The sequence below is a fragment of the Lemur catta genome, chromosome 14 (genome assembly GCF_020740605.2).
Source record: "Lemur catta isolate mLemCat1 chromosome 14, mLemCat1.pri, whole genome shotgun sequence".
Classification (NCBI taxonomy): Eukaryota; Metazoa; Chordata; class Mammalia; order Primates; family Lemuridae; genus Lemur; species Lemur catta.
Genome location: NC_059141.1, coordinates 43064918 through 43080769, shown reverse-complemented (window position 1 = coordinate 43080769; position 15852 = coordinate 43064918). Strand labels below are relative to the sequence as shown.

The window sequence follows — 15852 nt, the reverse complement described above, 5'->3', positions numbered from 1 at the left end:
TGGATACCCTGGGCCAAACATGGTGCCTTGCACATAAAAGGCATTCCAGACATGTTGGTTGGTTGAATGTGCTACATGCTTGGGGGACGTAGGAGAATTTAAAACATCAGTAAGATGAGGTTCATATCTTCTTGAAATTCTTGTAGAACTCACAGACTTCTGAAGGTATAAAACTATACTGTACAGCCTTTGCATTGCATGGAAGATCTGAATAGAGTCATTAATGTGGAAAACTTAATTATTTGGACATTACCATGATGTAGGAGTTATATGTTTAATTATATATTTTCATAGATTTATAAAACAATATGGCATATTGAAAAATACTTTCATCAATTCTGTCAGCTTTCATACAAGGCTGTCTCAAAGTTGAATTCCTCTAGCTACTATTGTTCACTTTTTTTTAAACTACCCATATATCTAAAAAATATTGATAATGCTAGGTCATTAAGAGTTTTTGGGGTTTTTTTGTAAGTGTGTATAATTGGAACAATCCACTGGTTTGTTTAGGCTTCCATATATATTAAGATGAGAGATTTGTTCTTTTCATGGCCCAAGATAAATGGAACCAAAATTCCAGTTTAACTCTTAATTGCACATGAAAGGTTCTCACATTACTGTAAGGAACAGATTTTCTTCAGATAGGCACACAGTGTTGCCTTGCTTTTAGCTTCTGTTTACTTTCTGACCTCTGTTGATTTATTCAGCTTGTAACCTAGAAACCAGCTAAAAAGGAAGGAAGTTAGAGATGTGTATTTCTGGGCAGTAACTGGAGTAGTTTCCTCTTCCCCTTGCCTGGTTTAGCGGCCAATAAAAGCCTTTTACTCCACCTCCCAACAACAAAAAAGATTTCTGAACAGAAACTCTTCACCCTTTTTCCTTAAATCCAGTAAAGAAGGTAGAAGCCATATGAACAGCGGATTTAAAAGACTAGAATGTTGCTCTTCTCAAATTGGTGCTTTTTACTCTGTGAAAGATGGGATCTACCTTCCTAATGAATTGTAAGAACAGGAGAGAGTTAAGGAGACTTGATGTAAAACCTAGCAATTTACGCTCATTACCAAGTGGGTTCTCAATGTTGTTATTCACTGTTTTTGTTTGTATTAGAAATTTACCAGAGTACCAGACTGAAGTCACATTAATATATTTATAAAAATGTCAGTCAAGCCTACTTTAAATATTTAAAAAATATCCATTATTGTCAACTAGTTGTAACTCCCTGCATCTTTCCTTTGCATCAAGAATTGACTATAGTATTTCTACATAATAGTGGAGAAGTGTCTTGTTTTAATTCAACCGTGATGTAGTGTAAAATAATGTTAAAAATGAATGTTTGGTTTTTCAGTATTGATGTTAATTATTTTGATTTTTATTGTAAAAATGGTGCAGTCTACCTTACTAGGAATGTATGAATATTGAGGAAATTGTATTGTTAGCTAAGTATAGTTCTATGTGCTATTTTATTCTATATAGCAAACTGATAGTACTTGAGCAAAGATAGCTGTTTTTAAATTTATGTCATATACAGACTAGTCAAGCTTGAGTTTATGCAAGATTAGAAGATGAATCCTGTGAAATATTAAGCTCATTCTCTAATGTACAAAAAGTTAGAGAAATGTATGAAAGTGCTTAAAGTGTGGTAGTTTATAATATCAAGCTATATCAAGTATTTGATATTTCCTTGTTGTTTAGAGCTCAGAATAAGGCTGCCACATTTGCCCAGTTTTTTTTAGTAGTTTATATGATGACATTGTGAGTTCTTTTATTTCCATGTTTTTATTTTATGCCTAAGTGATTAATTATGAAAGAATTATTGGGGTAGTATGTGTGATTTAATATACACTTCACAGCATTAATAAAAATATAACTTTGTTCTAAAGTTATATTTTAGGCCGGGCGCGGTGGCTCATGCCTGTAATCCTAGCACTCTGGGAGGCCAAGGCAGGAGGATCACTCAAGGTCGGGAGTTCGAGACCAGCCTGAGCAAGAGCGAGACCCCGTCTCTACTAAAAATAGAAAGAAATTATATGGACAGCTAAAAATATATATAGAAAAATTAGCTGAGCATGGTGGCACATGCCTGTAGTCCCAGCTACTTGGGAGGTTGAGGCAGGAGGATTGCTTGAGCCCAGGAGTTTGAGGTTGCTGTGAGCAAGGCTGATGCCACGCCCAGGCAACAGAGTGACACTCTATCTCAAAAAATAAAATAAATAAAATAAAAAAATAAAGTTACATTTTAGCATCATCCAGATTCTATAAAATAAAATGTTATATTTTAGCACCACCCATGTTCTTCAAAATAAACCCATATTTTACTCACAGCCATCTCTTTTCATTTTTTTAAAACAAAAGATTTTATAAGTGCAAGTCCTTTAGATACTAATTTGAAAGTATCTTCTTTTCTATAGTTAACCTGATAATTTCTGTGAAATGAAAGTGATATATCTTGAATAGGCATAAAGGAAATATGTATATAGTATTAAAAAGTATGAATTTTTAGATTTACTGAAATTGAGACATCTACATGGGGACAAATTTATAATAAAAGATTGTTTACGTACATCATTAAAAAATAGGTATTACAAAGGCGATACATGTAACCAAAAATATTTGTACCCCTTTAATATTTTTAAATTAAAAAAAAAGTCTCATCAATCTGGGAATGTTATAACATGTAGGTGGACACAAAAAGATGAAATATTTTCTTGTATTTACAGGTATAATTTCAAATTGTCAATGCATGGTATTATATGTATTTCCTCTGTTTCTTCATGTAATCTCTATAATAAAACTGAAAACATTTCAATTAATTTTAATACAGAAGCACTGTTGACTGAGTATATGGCCAACTTTCCTTCTCTAAGTCAGTGAAATTGGCAAATTTCACTGAATGATCTAAAGGTTAAAATTTGATTATACTGACAAGTTAGTAAATACAACATGATATTTAGCATACAGCCACAAATTTATATTAAATAGTTCCTATCTCTGCTCTTTGATTTGTTGGAGTAGTTGAAGTTAAGTCTTAATATCATCACAAAAGCCTGTACTGTAAAATCAGAAATTGGAGCATCCCTGTCCAGTATAAATAAGTGAGCCAAGGGTGTGGTTTTCAATTTTTCAGTATTTACAGGAAAAATTTTAAAGTAGGTGGATTTATTTTACTGTATTTTATTTAACCAATATATCCAAAATTTAATTTCAAAAATAATCAAAAAGTTTTTTAGATACTTGACGATCTTTTTTCATATTCAATATTTTATACATATAGCACACATGTTAATTCAGATTAACCACATTTCAGGTGTTCAGTAGCCACATAAGGTTGAACAACAGAACTCTACAATTTAGATAGAAGTTAAGAGAATATATTCGATAACACATAAGAAAAATATATTTTGTGCTTTCAAATTATAAGTCTTTATCTGAGAACTATCTACATTAAATTTTTTCTTACAAAGAATGAAAATATTTCAGTATTTTTAAATCTGCCAAGATAAGTATTACCAGTTTCTTGTTCTTTTGAGTAAAGTGTCTCTGAGGTTGTTGGCTATGTTGTTTGATTTCACTTAGACTGTTACACCAAAAATATTTTAAATTGATTTTTTCCTGGTTTTTTTTGTATTTTAAGGTGAAATGATTAAACTGAAAAATAAATCCTTCCTTGAAAACACACTGAAAGTATTTTTGATGGTTTAAAGTTATGCTTTATTTTTGCCAATTTGAGAGATATTTACATATTATTTCTTTTCTGCACTTTCTCACCTTGGTGAATCTGTAAAGCAAAACTTTGTATTTGCATTTGCTTTATGAAGGAGACAGTAAACTTGAGCTCTCAGTCTCGCCACTAGTCTGTCTTTGTCTGTTGTTAAAATTATGAGCCAGTCTCTGTGGCCGCAGCCAAATGAGTAATCACCAGTAATGTGACTCGTGCTGGAAGTGACTCCATCAGCACCTGTGACGGGGGATTAGTTACAGTTTACAGAGCACCGCCTCTTCCCTTCTCTCAGTGTGCCCTCAGCCAAGTACTCGTTCTCATTTGGGTGTCTGCACTGTTGGAAGCTACTGCAGTGTGTTTGCACGCAGACAAGAGTACAGTGGGAAAGGCTTTCTCTAGCTGATGGATGGCTGTTCTCTTTATTTGGAGTATCTTACTGGTTATGTAAGCGACCTCGGGAGAAATTATCCTGACCCAGATCGGAGGATGCAGTAGTGCTTCAGCTGCAGGATTTCTTAGTCGTTAACACCACAGTGCTGATGACAAAGAGCGAGTTGTAATCCTCGTCTCTGCCAGGGCTGAGCCAGAGCAGACAGAAAATCGTCATTTGCTCGTCGGAGACTTGTTAGGTTACAGCTTCTGCTTCGTTCTGTGGTCTTGGCTTTTCTTCCTATACAATGACGCCGCTGCAAGTGAGCTCAGAAATGCTTGGTTTGAGAGCCATTTGCCTGTGATTTTTGAAGACTAAAGAAGTATTTACGCTAGATTAAAAAAATACGGCTCAAGAACAAAGTGGAAATTTCAGCTATACTTATTGACCTTTAAAGCCTTGTCGTGGATTTCTGAGATTTAAAGATACTTTAAAATTTTCAAGAACAAAGTACGGTTTGTATTTTTCTGCTTCCTTTTTCTTTTGTCTTAATTTACATTTGGTTTTGCTTCTCAGCCTTACGAATTAAGGTCACTGCCTTTTATAGATCTAGTCTGAGTGTTCTAGTTTTAAGAATTTTTAACTTTTGTTTGTTTAGAAAGGGGTTTATTGTGTTTGTAGTAATTTAATAACACTGTAAAAAGATTAATTTGAAAACTAGAGTTTTATTGTTTAAAGTATTACAGCAGAAGTGTTTCAAATTAGGATTTTTAGACTATAATGTTTCAAGGGAAGTGGGGATATTTGTTTTGTGAGGTTTATTTTGTGGTGTATTCCATTCCCCACCCCCAACTTGTTTTCTAACAGTATCGTGTTTTTCAATAGACCTGCTTGGGTGGGAATTTGGACTTTGTTCTTTCAAGTCACTCCAGTCTTTTTTTTTTTTTTTTTTGGTAGACTAAACCTTGACTTCTAAATGTTGCTTAGATTGTTTTTTGTTTCGGTGTTTATCTTTGGTGAGATTTATATCAGTATTTTTGTAGTTAATGAGCCTGATTTTTTTTTTTTAACTTGAAAAAGGAATTGTTAACTGGAGATTGTTAGAAACTCAGACCGGCAGGCATAAGCTCCATGAATTTCCTGTTAAAGGTTAAATAGTGAGCTTTAACATGGTTTGTTTGAGCAGCTGAGTTGTGTTTGAGAGCTGTAGCTGATTTATTTTAAAAATGTTTTTCGGGAGGGCTCATCTGTTCGCCTCTTCCTCATGTGAATGGAATGTGGTGCAGCATGGAGCCCCAAACAGGATACAGTTGTTCTAAGCATTCTTCCCATGGCTTGGTAGGCCCTTCTAGAAATGCAGGCTCTCAACTATACTTATTTTAGCTTTAGACTATTTTTAAAGTATGGTTAACATTGACAAATGACCTTTAAAAAAAGATCCATTAGTAAAATTGAAAAAGTGTTTTGTTTCAACTAAATATTCAATTTTAAGTTAATTTTCATTTGGATTTTGAAAGGCTTTTTCAGCATTTGAATAATAGTCTTTTGTGATTAGGGCCACATTATACTGTGACTTTCATCAGATGGTAGGCTCATTGCTTCCCCTTAGGCCGTGGAAGTTCCTCATAGAATGATGTATCTTTAGAGTCTTGAATTACTTAGTTATGCATGAGTTCTAGTTTCTTTACATTCCAGTGCACCTAGACCCATGAAATATTTACTTACAGATTTATCATAAAAGCTGTAGGATCCATTTGATTTTATTTAAACATGTATATTTTTATTCTTAAACTAATGTCTCTTTGAAATATGTTAGACATGGATACAAAAATTAACAATGGTTACATTGTTGATTGCTACTTTAAAAAATCAGGGTGTATTTTAACATCTTTTCATGTCTTTTTACCTTTAATTTTTTCTTAAAGTAGGAACAGTGACATATTCAGTTGCTCAATTTAGTACATATTGAAACATTTCTTTAACAAGTACTATAAAAGTATTTATCAACGGTTTTTCTTATTTAGGAAGCATGATATACTTTGGCCCCGTTTGTAGATTATTATAACTCTTCATGTATCAGAAATAGATCCTTGTTCTTAAGAGAACTTAACATTGTAAGGTAGTCTTTTTTATATTTCCAGTAGCCAAATTTTACTTGGCTTTTAATTAGATATCTTAAAATATGAGAAATTTTTTGAAAATTTTAACCTAGAAATCTTTTTTCCTAATTAACTCAGAGTAATTTAAATTATATGCTGGCCTGTTGAAATTTACCCTTAGAACTCTGACCTACCTTGAAAAGGAGAGTTCTAAGAGGTTCTCTTCAGAAGAATGTTTTTCATATTATAAAATGATTTGGTCTCATAGGAAATGCAAACCACCTGTATTATTTGCGTAAGAAAGAGGCACTCAAGATAGGAGAAGTTTACTTCTTTTTCAAATCCTGCTTAATTGAATTGTATCTTTAGCCACTCAGATAATACCTTTTGTGGGCCTTTTAAGTTAACCTTCATGGATTGACCTGACTTGGTACTGTTTGAAAAGAAAAAGAGCATTTGATAATGTTCAAGGATTAAAAGTCCTCTTGAGAATGTGCCAGTGTTTTTAGCTTACTAAAAACAAAACTGACAGATATCATATGAAAAAAACACTTTTTCATAGTATAGATTAGCTGAATTAGTATCTCTTTTTATGTTACATATTTCATGTCAATCGATCACATAGTGGTGGACATTTTTTAAGTCTAAAATAAATGTTCTTGGATTTCTTACAAACTTTTAGTCACTTTTTGAGTAAAATAATGAATAGGACTTTATGAAATGGTGTTTTAGGAATTTTATCTTGGCAAATGGAAAATGTTAGATGACAATATTAGAAGAAGATAGCTAACTAATGTGAAGATTTTTTTCTACTTTGAAAATATAATTTCTCACCCAAATAAAAATACTTTTGATAAATATGTGGCACTGAAAAGGTTAGCCTAGGACATGGGAGGATGTTACTGTGATTAGATTTTCTCATCTTAAATATTGAAAATAAGTGGGGATAGAATTTTTCATGTTATTTCAATTAAGATGATTATTTATAAGTTCATGGATAATGTAGAAATGAAGCATGCTTAAAATATTTATTTCATGTAATTTTAGCTATTCAAAACACTTTTACAGACTTCAATGAATCAAACTTAAATTCTTTTAGATGTTTCTTAAATATAGAAATTAACTACTTAAGAGCCACTCCAAACTGAAGATTAAGTTTTTCCCCCAAAGTATATTTATTAGTTGTGATTAACAAGATGCTTCTTTTTTTTTTATTTTTTTTAAAGTCATATAAGAGAAGGGGGAAACACAATGGCTCTGGAACTCCTGGGGATTTTTACTGTCCATGCCAAAAGCTTTGTTTTGTATCCAAATGATCACAAAGTAGCCTTGCAGCAAGAAAGATTTCTTCATGTGATATAGGTAATTTAGAAGCTGAGTTGATTGTTAATTCCATTTTCCAAACTTTGATTCTTTTAATGTAAAGCCACTAAATTTTTGAGATAGTAGAATTTTGTTTTCAATTAAACGTTTTTAGAACATTACCATGTATATAAGACAGTTGGTTTTTATTCAGTCTTCATCTACGTTGAAAGTGAATGTGACAGTCTTAAAAAATGTATGCATGGTATTCCTATTTCCTTCAGTCCTCTTCCCCTGCTTCCCTCACACTTCCATCCCCACCGCAACATATGAGTAAAATCCTTTACATAAAAGATGAGTTTTCTTTAAAAATAATCAAATGACCTTGGATTCTCTTAAAAAAAAAAACGTAGTGGAGATAGGGAAAAACTTAACTGTGTGGTAGGGTTTGTGTAGTGCTTCTTACCAACATCTTGCTCTACTCCCTTCCTCCATGCTGCTCTCACTGAAGCAGCTGGATTTTTATTTGTGGTTGGTGCAGGGGCGGGGGTAGGGAGTACAGGGGTGGAGTTAAAAGACCAGATGCTTCCTGAACATTTAAAATCCTCCTTAATGTGAATGAGCTAGGCAAAAATAGTACATGGAAATAATAATTACTCTCTTTTATAAAGAATACTTACAGTTTGGAAAAAAAAAAGAATAGTGTAAATATGCTCTCCAACCCAGTTTACAATCTTTCAGAAACAATTTCTCTTTTTATCTTAAGCAGAAATTTTATACACATGCATATTTGATTATATCCCGTTTTAAAAATAAACTGGGGCTTCATATACCCGAATTATTTTATATACCATATAGATCTACAGTCATTCCTTTTTAATAAATACAAACTATGCTAGTGTATGGATAAAAGCATTAGATTATAATATGAAAATTGGCATTAAATGGTGTGCTCAGACCATTGTGGTAATGACACTAATACATTATATCAATGTATAATCTCTCACATTTGGAGGATACAAACCAGAAAATAACCATTAGAAATTTTTTTTGTTTTTTCTCTTCACAGACTTTCAAACCTTTGGTGGGAAAAAATATACCCAGTTCAATCACTGCGGTAGAATTCCTTGTAGATAAACAGCTGGATTTTTTAACTGAAGATAGTGCCTTTCAGCCCTACCAGGTAAGAAATTTTTAGATTACCTAAAAGTTAATTGTTCACATTAAACTTCATTGGTATTCAGATATTGATTCTTTTTCAATATGAGGTTTCAGCTAACATCTAGTTATGCAAGGAACCCGATGCATTTAATAGATTTTGATTGTAGGATAAATTATTCATTTATTCAATCAAATATATACTGAGAATCTACTATGAGCCAGACAGCATTCTGTCAATAGAAATACTGAAGTGACCAAAATATAGTCTCTAAATATTCATTGTTAGAAAATAACTGGTTAGGTATTAGTATTAATTATATTTGTTTCCAACTCTGCAGGTGAAGAATTGGGTCAATTAATGTGATTAAATGCCATTAGAGTTTACTACATGTGTATTAGTTTATAGTTTAGCATAATGGTTCTTGTTTTTAAGGGGAAATTTCCTTTAGATTGTCATTAATTGAATAATTCCATATATAAATCTCAGTTTCTCATTGTTACAATTTATTTTGTTTTGTTTTGTTTTTGTTTGTTTGTTTTTGTGTTTGTTTTTTTTTTTTGAGACAGTCTCACTTTGTTGCCTGGGCTAGAGTGAGTGCCCTGGCGTCAGCCTAGCTCACAGCAACCTCAAACTCCTGGGCATAAGTGATCCTACTGCCTCAGCCTTCCAAGTAGCTGGGACTACAGGCATGTGCCACCATGCCCAGCTAATTTTTTCTATATATATTTTAGTTGGCCAGATAATTTCTTTCTATTTTTAGTAGAGATGGGGGTCTCGCTCTTGCTCAGGCTGGTCTCGAACCCCTGACCTCGAGCAATCCACCGACCTAGTCCTCTCAGAGTGCTAGGATTACAAGCGTGAACCACCGTGCCCGGCCAACAATTTAAATACAAATATATTTAATTGGAAAAACATTTTCCTGTAGATCTAAATTATGTGGAGGAACTCATAAAAAGTATTATTAAGTAAATGATTTTTAAAATTTCTAGTGAAGTTATCGATAAATTTTTTAAAGTATAAGTAAAACTCACAGAAGTTTGTTTTCTTTGACTTTAGATTGAATATAATGTATATATGGTAGGTTTCTTTTTACTCAGATGTTTAAAATAATACAGTAATTGTATGGAGGATATGTGCATTAGTTTAACTTGTTCTTTCAAATGGAGTAGTAAGTTAATACTCCTATTTCATTTCAGGCCAGTTGCTGTTTTTCAAAAAATAAAATGTAGAGCCATTGTTTCCATGGAAAGAAAAGGGCTTGGGTTAATTAGCAGTGATTTGTTGTGGATGGAGTTATAATACTTAGGGAATTAGAGTAGTTCTATTAGGTCCACCAAAATTAGATGAAACTTCCTTTAGTGCAAATGTGATTTTTTATTTTTAAGTCTACATCGAGGTGTTTTTGTCATTTCATGTTATTTTTCTCATTTCTTTTAAAAGTCTAGTTTTTTGTACTATTAGCTTTTGTTCCTTGTTTATAATATTTATAGCTAAAAACTCATAGCAAATCCCAGTTTAATATTGGAGGTGATGGAGCTTTTCCCTTGGGTTTCATTTTGTTTTTAATTGTGAATGCCATTGAGCTGACTGTAGACCGTAGTATCATTTGTTTCATTTCTAACAATCATGTAGGAGTTAGAATAGGTAGATGAAATCAAAGAACTTCTAATTCTTAATGTTTTAATTCTGTGTTTGCATTATTAGCACATTGGAAGTTTCAGCTTAGATTTGATTTAGAGAAGTGAAATCGTTATGTAGAAATTACTTTTAAACATAAATGCTTGCCAGGTGGTCTAAAACTACGTGTTTTTTAAAATTATAAAGATTGAAAGAATGTGCAAACCCAGGGGGCGGGGGGGCAGTTTCTAATATTTTTAAAAGTTTTTCTGATAATTTTTTCTTCCTATCAAAAATAAATGCATAAGAGCTAAAGTCTTACGTGGTCTGGTAAAATATGATTGTCTTTGTTAGTAAGCTATTTAAACTGCTCTGCTAGTATATAAGCAAGTTGACCTCTGGCCTAGAAGGATACTATATTTTCCAGAGGTGAAGTGACTGACTTGACATTTTAACCATTTCTGTTTCCCAAAAAAAAAAGATAAATTCTCAGTTCTAAGAAATCAGAAAGAATTAACCTAAGAGCACTTCATTTAGGATCTAGCATATGTTAATTTTAGAATTTCTTAAGAATTTTAGAAGTCAGTGATGGTTTATAACAGAAATTCTCTATATGCATTTTAAGTTTTATTATTTAGGGTTTTCAATCAGATTGAAAATGTAAAAATATTTTCTCTAGTATGTAAATATGATAGACATTTTAGCATTTTGAATGTAAATTTACTACAGAGACCTAAGAAGTCTCAGTCTATTTTAAAATTTACTTATTTAAGTGAATTTGTAAAATACAGACATTCTAGGAAGAAGAAAAATTGTAGAGTATGTAATTAGAGTGGCTTTGTCCTGGATTGCTTTTTGTCTAACCGGTTTGTCTAAGCACTACATTAAATTCCTTGGCATTTTAAACATGGCAGCTGTTAACTGGCATAGATTTTGTAAATAGTGCCTTGACCTATCTCAACCTTAGGGTAACTCAATGTAAGTCAAAGGGAGTTTGGAGACACTTGAACAAGCTTTTAATTTGGTCTCCCCATTTTTTTCACTTCTTTAAATTTCATGAGGCAATTTCTTTTGAATCTTTATCCTAGTTATCCTTTATAAACTTCTTAAGTAGGAGGGGGGAAAATCTGTTCTTCAAAAATGGCCTTTTTTATATATTTTTTAGTGTAGAGTGATGAGTATAAAAGTTTTACTTTTTAAATTCCCACAAATAATGCTTTGCTGTGAATCTAAGTAAATGTTTTGCAGTGGCAGTTCCCATCCACCACCTTTCTCCTTGAGTTCTCAGCATTTTATTGTGTATCAGTATGTTTTCTTTAGTTTCCTTTACAGTTGCATAACCCTGTGTTTTATTAAATCACATTGATAACATATAAATATATTGTAAGGTAATGGTTAGGAAACAGATAACTCAGGATTAATACAAGTCGTTTCACTTGTAGTTCATTGGTTTGAATCCTGTCTTCTTCTGTCTGAATGATTTCAATGTATTGAATATCAGATGGCAAGTGTTAAGTTAGTTCATCTTGTCTCCTTCTTAGGTGACATATAGTTGGGTATTCTGGGGTGCAACTGTGTTAGAGATTATAGTTTTCAGTATTTTGGAAAGAAAATTGAGGAGAGAAATTGAACCAGCATTTTATAGAAAATATAATGGAGGCATATTAATGAGGTCACTAAAGCAACATGCCATGGTATTGTTAAGTGTTTTTTTCCCTTCCCTGTGCACACAAATGAGTTTCTACTTCCTCCTTTTAGGTTTTCTGATGCCTGGCTGCAGTTAACTTTCTTTGAAGTAGAGGGGGAAGGGAAAAGGGAGAGGAAGTAGGAGGGAACTCAGCAGATTCTACTGTGTCTTTCAGCTGGCTGAGAAGATGGAGGAAAAAACAGATTTTTGCTTGTTAAAGATACTTTTTATAGGGTTTTTTATATATATAATATCTGTGGTATTGTTGCTTTACTTTAGAGTATGATTACAGGAGTTCAAAAATTTTTCATTAAATTTGATTGCAGTTTTGATCAAATTTACAGTAAAATTTGATAATGAAATAGAACATTAAGCTTTGAATATGATTTTGAAATCATCTTGTCCTGGATTTTAGCTACTGGCCGTGTACATACCTGCAGTTTTCAGCTTGGTTGCTTCATAGAGGATATAAAAGACAGTATTTCTTACCTGAAAGTTGTACATGACTCATGTCAGTTAATCTGGCTTGGTCTGGTTTATTAGTCCAGTATTTTCTAGGTACCCCAATCGTCTTTGCTTTTAAATGTAATAAAGAAATAAAACAAAGGACACTAGTTAAAACCATTAGAGATTTGATGTAGAATGTGCTTGTCCAGAATTAAACCCCATGTTTATTGTATTAAAATTTATTGTAGTAATGAGATGTTTTCCCTAGAATAAGGAAGAATGATAAATCCTAGACCTGAAGGAATGATTCTCTTCCCTTTGGAGTTCTGTGTCCTAATGAGCTGATAAAAGTTTAAAGATAAGACTGTTAATACTATAGTCTTTATCATTGTAGAATATAGACATTGAACTATATAGTACTTTACTAAATACTAGATAAGGTGCTGTTGTCCTATAAATTGCTGTTTAAAGAAAAGGGGAGGAATGGGTGGAACAAACCTCAATATTTTCTTAGTACCTGGACTAACAATTACTTTAAAGACTTAAACAGAATAGAATCTTACATTATCTAGTAAATGAATGTGTCTGGGCTATGCCAGATCTGTTTATCTGTAATTTCCATAGACCTTCAGTGATAAAGTTGTTCTTCCAGTTTGATTTCATTTTAACCCATAATTCTTTCATCACTGATTATATAAATTTATTGGCTGTAGTTTCCAAATATCTCTAAGGTAATTGTTGCTCAATACATCAGATTTATTAAAAATAGCTCAAATAGTTTCCTAGGATAAGTTAGCAATATTTTGGGGAGCAGAATGTAGCAGACATATGTATTTTTTCTGCTGAATTTGTGTTACTGTCCTATGGAGTTTGGAATTGCTTCATAACCAGAATGAGATAATGCAAGTAAGGTAAAAGTTAGCCCTCAATCAGCCAAGGGGAACAATTAACTGGTTGTTTGGTTGTTACTTGGCAAATATTATACTTTGTTGAATTAAATATTTGACATTAGTTGTCCACTAACAAAGTTTGAAAATCTTATTGATAGTGATTTTCCTTGTAAGCAGATCTATTCCTCAGGGTAATAGGATAATATTGCTAATAGTTTATTTCCTTCAAATAGAACTTCATGTTATTGTTGCCTTGGAGCATAGGGAAAGGACTTGCTTTTTCAAACTTTGTTTATCTTCATTCCAATTTATAGTACAGACAGATCATTTTAAATCACTTATTTTTTTTTATATAAATTTTTTGGAGACAGGGTCTTGCATTGATGCCCGTACTAGAGTGCAGTGGCATCATTATAGCTCACTGCAACCTCAAGCTCTTGGGCTCAAGTGATCTTCCTGCCTAGCCTTCCAAGTAGTTGGGGCTACAGGTACACACCACCATGTCCAGATAATTTTTTTCCATTTTTTTTGTAGAGACAGGGTCACACTCTTTCTCAGGCTGATCTTGAACTCCTGGCTTCAGGCTGTCCTCCCACTTTGGCCTCCCAAAGTGCTAAGATTACAGGCATGAGCTACCACATCCAGCCATTTACCATTAATTTTTACTAATTTCACAGCTCTCTGCTAGTTGCTTAATGGTTTTTAAAAATTGATAGGCTGGGCAAGGTGGCTCACACCTGTAATCCTAGCACTCTGGGAGGCCGAGGCGGGCGGATCGTTTGAGCTCAGGAGTTTGAGACCAACCTGAGCAAGAGCGAGACCCTGTCTCTACCAAAAAAATAGAAAGAAATTATCTGGACAACTAAAAATAAATAGAAAAAAATTAGCTGGGCATGGTGGCGTATGCCTGTAGTCCCAGCTACTCGGGAGGCTGAGGCAGTAGGATTGCTTAAGCCCAGGAGTTTGAGGTTGCTGTGAGCTAGGCTAATGCCACGGCACTCACTCTAGCCAGGGCAACAAAGTGAGACTCTGTCTCAAAAAAAAAAAAAAAAAAGTTAATAAAAGCATAAGTAATGATCTTCATTTTATTTTCGAGGAATTTGTAATCTATGATAAGAATTTAAGCCGGGCGCGGTGGCTCACGCCTATAATCCTAGAACTCTGGGAGGCCGAGGCGGGCAGATTGTTGGAGCTCAGGAGTCCAAGACCAGCCTGAGCAAGAGTGAGACCCCCGCCTCTACTAAAAATAGAAAAGAAATTATACGGACAGCTAAAAACATACATATATAGAAAAAAATTAGCCGGGCATGGTGGCTCTTGCCTGTAGTCCCAGCTACTCGGGAGGCTGAGGCAGGAGGATTGCTTGAGCCCAGGAGTTTGAGGTTGCTGTGAGCTAGGCTGATGCCAGGGCACTCACTCTAGCCCGGGCAACAGAGGAGACTGTCTCAAAAAAAGAAAAAAAAAAGAATTTACATAAAAAACACTTTCCTTAGAGTAGACTTGATTTAAGGAGCCTGCAATAAAGATGTCAGAACACAAAGATGAGAGACATCAGTGGAGACTGAAATGGTTAAAGAAGTCTGATGAAGGAGGTAAAACTTGAATGGGGTTCACTTGAAGGGAGATAGAAATGAAAGATTCAGGGGATCCAGATATTTGCCAGTAGGGACAGCATATAATCAATGATAAGGAGGTAGATTTAGGGGCCAGTAGAGAATCAGCCTAGCTAGAGAGGAGAGTTTGTTTTTGAATGGTGAAATTCATGCTAGATACATATGATGGGGTCAGATAAAAAGAGGGAAAGGATTGCTATAGCAGGAGAGTAACAAATCATCTGTATAACAATGACCTGTTATTTTTTGTAAATTTCATAAGCACCTAATTGATTGGGTCTTTACTAGAATCTTTTATCCCGGAGATTAGTCTGGCAGAATGATCAAGAGCATGAATTTTGATGTTAGTTTAGGCAAACATTGTTTGAAACCCAAGCTTTGCCATTTGCTATGTGACATTGGGAAAATCAAAACTGTTTTTCTAAGTAAATGGTTTCCTCATCTATAAAATAAAGATACCATCTACCTCAGGGTTGTTAGGAGGATTAAATGAAATGGTATAATAAAGAGCTTATTATGATATAGAAACTGCTCAGTAGAAGATAACCATTATCCAGACATGGTCTAAATTTCTCTTTTTGGTGGATATTTGAAACATCTTTTTCTTTGTACCATTTAGACATTCATTGGACATTTCTCTGCCACCATCTGCTTCTTTTAACAATGTCTTCTCTAGAACCTTTAGTATTCTTTCTGTAGATGGTGCTAGATAAACTTTTTCAGTTGTTAGTATAACCCATTGTCAGTGTAATAGAATGTTTTGTAGTAGTGTTTTTTTCTCCCCACCCCTCTTTTAAGAAGTATAAGTAGGTAAGATATTGTGGTGACTTCTTAAATTATTATTTTAAGAAAATGATATTAGTAGAAAAGATGGCTACAGAACCTTAATGTGGTATTATCCTTCATAATACACCATTACCTTTTTATCAGAGAAAGTCATAAACTCC

At 33.5% G+C, this 15852-nt stretch overlaps 1 protein-coding gene across 5 annotated transcripts in view; it reads left to right on the top strand.

Moving 5' to 3' along the window:
- JMJD1C (jumonji domain containing 1C) overlaps positions 1–15852 on the top strand; it is a 313120-nt gene that overhangs the window by 220406 nt on the left and 76862 nt on the right. For 4 of the 5 annotated variants that reach the window (XM_045568265.1, XM_045568263.1, XM_045568264.1 and 1 more), the window contains exon 3: positions 8559–8672. Coding sequence is in view for 3 of the 5 variants with exons in the window: in XM_045568263.1 (XP_045424219.1) it covers positions 8559–8672 (114 nt within the window). In the remaining 2 variants the exon portion in view is untranslated. Of the gene's footprint in view, positions 1–3946; positions 4604–8558; positions 8673–15852 lie in introns of those variants that run through there. The other variant, XM_045568267.1, reaches the window with a different exon arrangement.